The sequence below is a fragment of the Henckelia pumila genome, chromosome 1 (assembly GCF_033568475.1).
Source record: "Henckelia pumila isolate YLH828 chromosome 1, ASM3356847v2, whole genome shotgun sequence".
Classification (NCBI taxonomy): Eukaryota; Viridiplantae; Streptophyta; class Magnoliopsida; order Lamiales; family Gesneriaceae; genus Henckelia; species Henckelia pumila.
Genome location: NC_133120.1, coordinates 106,921,489 through 106,923,811, shown reverse-complemented (window position 1 = coordinate 106,923,811; position 2,323 = coordinate 106,921,489). Strand labels below are relative to the sequence as shown.

Below are 2,323 nucleotides of genomic sequence, written 5' to 3'. Positions count from 1 at the left end.
AAAGTTTGGTAATGGGGATTTAAAGACAATTTTCGAGCTTCTCCCACTATGGGAGAAGCTCTTTCCCTTGTCAAAAAAAGGGCGCTCTTGACAGCAAGAGCGCCCTTTGCTTCTATTTTTTTTAAATTTTTTTTATTATTTAAATATATGTATAAATATAATCGTTATTATATATTGTATATATTACATATACATACACATTTTTCTTCCTCCACAGTTTCTTTTTTCTTCTTTTTCGTCTTTTTTTTTCAAATTATTGCATCCGATACTTTAATTTTTTTAGTATTTTTTATTATTATATATTATATATATTAATATTTTTTATTATTTAATTTAATATTATATATATCCGTTATGTAGACACATTATTGCATTTTGTTTGTATTATGTAAAGTTATTAAAAAAATATGAAAATATATATTTTTAATTAAAAAAAGCCGTTCAAAGTTTTCTATAAATACACTGCACATTTTCATTATTTGATGCTACAATTCTTTCACACACAAAATCACTTGATTCACTCCATCAATTTATTTGAAATGGATGAAAATTTTTTCGGGTCTTTTAGAAATTATTTGCATTTCGAAAATATCGAAAAAAATACCGCAGAAAATTCTCAGAGTCGTCCTAATAGTCAATTTATTGCTCCCACACAATACCCTCACAATTTTCCAAACCTTTCACAATATCCGCTTAATTTTCAAGGCTCTCAAAGCTTGCTTACTTTTCCGAGCAATGTTCGTCCTCAAGCTCCATTTTATGCGTGTCCACCTGAATATTGGCAAGCTATGGGTAGTCAATTTGCAATGGCAGCACCCCCTTATTCATTTTCTCCACAACAACCACCGGTCATACCTTCGAATAAATCAAGGACTACAGATTCATACAAAGAATCCGCAACACCATCCCCGATTCCAAGTTCTCAATTTCCTACTTTTTCAACACAAGTAGGACTCGACAACATTGTTCTCGATAAAGATAATGAGATGGATGGAAAACGAGCACCTTGGTCAGTTGATGAAGAGAAGCTCCTTGCAAGGTCATGGGTCACTATTAGCACCGATCCTATTATCGGTAATGACCAAAAGGATCAAGCATTTTGGAAATGAATTACAAACTACTACAACAAACATCGCGCTACCGGATCTAAGGAGAGAGACTGGAAGAAAGTAAAATCACATTTTTATTTATTTCATCCTGTGGTAAATGAGTTTTCTGGTGTATACAATAATTTATACAATCATCGTCCGAGTAGATGGAGCAATGAGGATATACTTGTGAAAGCTCATGAAATTTGGAAGACAAATAATAACACTAAGCCTTTTAAGCATGAACATGTATGGAGAATTCTTAAAGAGTGTGAAAAATATGCTCCACGACATCATCATGCTAATAAGAAGGCTCGAACCTCTGAGTCGGAGGGACATACAACCTCATCCAATCCAGATACGAGCATTGACGTAGATGATTGTGAAGTTCGTATTCGTCCAATGGGGCAGAAAGCTGCAAAGAGGAAGGGCAAAATGAAAGCTGTAAATGTCGAAAAATGGGAAAAGAAAATGGACCTTAGGTGGCAAAAGCTGGAAGAACTTCACATGGAGAAAATAGAACTACAAAAAAATGAGGTAGCGACCCGAGAGGCTGAGGCCCTTCATAAGGATTATGAAATCCTTATGAAAGATACCAGTGACATAACACCGGAACAACTTAACATACATCTTAAAATATGCGCAAAGCTTAAAAGGAAGCATGGAATAGAGTAGATGTATTTTAATTCTTTTTAATACCGTTTGTAATTTATGTATTTCTTATCATCTACTGAAGCATTATGTAATTAAAATTTTAATTATTAATTAATGTTGAAATTTATGTATCCGTTAATGATAAAAAAAAATACACAAGTTCATTAATGAAATTAAATCATTTACCGTTATGTATTATATATTGTATATATCATATATACACACACTTTTTTTCTTCTATCGTTTTCTTTCTTCTTTTTTTTGTCTTTTTATGTTTCAATTCATATCTATCCGTTACTTTCTTTTATATATATATATATATATACATATATATATATATATATATATCCATTATTTTATTATTTAATAATATATATTATTACCGTTAATATGTATATACATATATACATACATATATACATATATATATATATATATATATATATATATATATATATTTGTTTGTTTTGCCTTTTTTTTGTTTTAATTTGTAGACCGTTGCTTTATTTTGTTTTTACCATTGAAATTTTTAATTTTTATTTTATTACAATATTTTAATTAAACTAGCCGTTGCATGTTTT

The 2,323-nt window shown here is 29.9% G+C and overlaps 1 protein-coding gene across 1 annotated transcript; it reads left to right on the top strand.

The window, feature by feature from the left end:
- The first annotated feature begins 788 nt into the window (after positions 1–788).
- LOC140871724 (uncharacterized) lies at positions 789–1,763 on the top strand. The gene is made up of 2 exons (XM_073274395.1): positions 789–1,039; positions 1,256–1,763. Exons 1-2 carry the CDS (start codon positions 789–791, stop codon positions 1,761–1,763), a joined length of 759 nt encoding a protein of 252 aa, XP_073130496.1.
- The last annotated feature ends 560 nt before the right edge of the window (positions 1,764–2,323 follow it).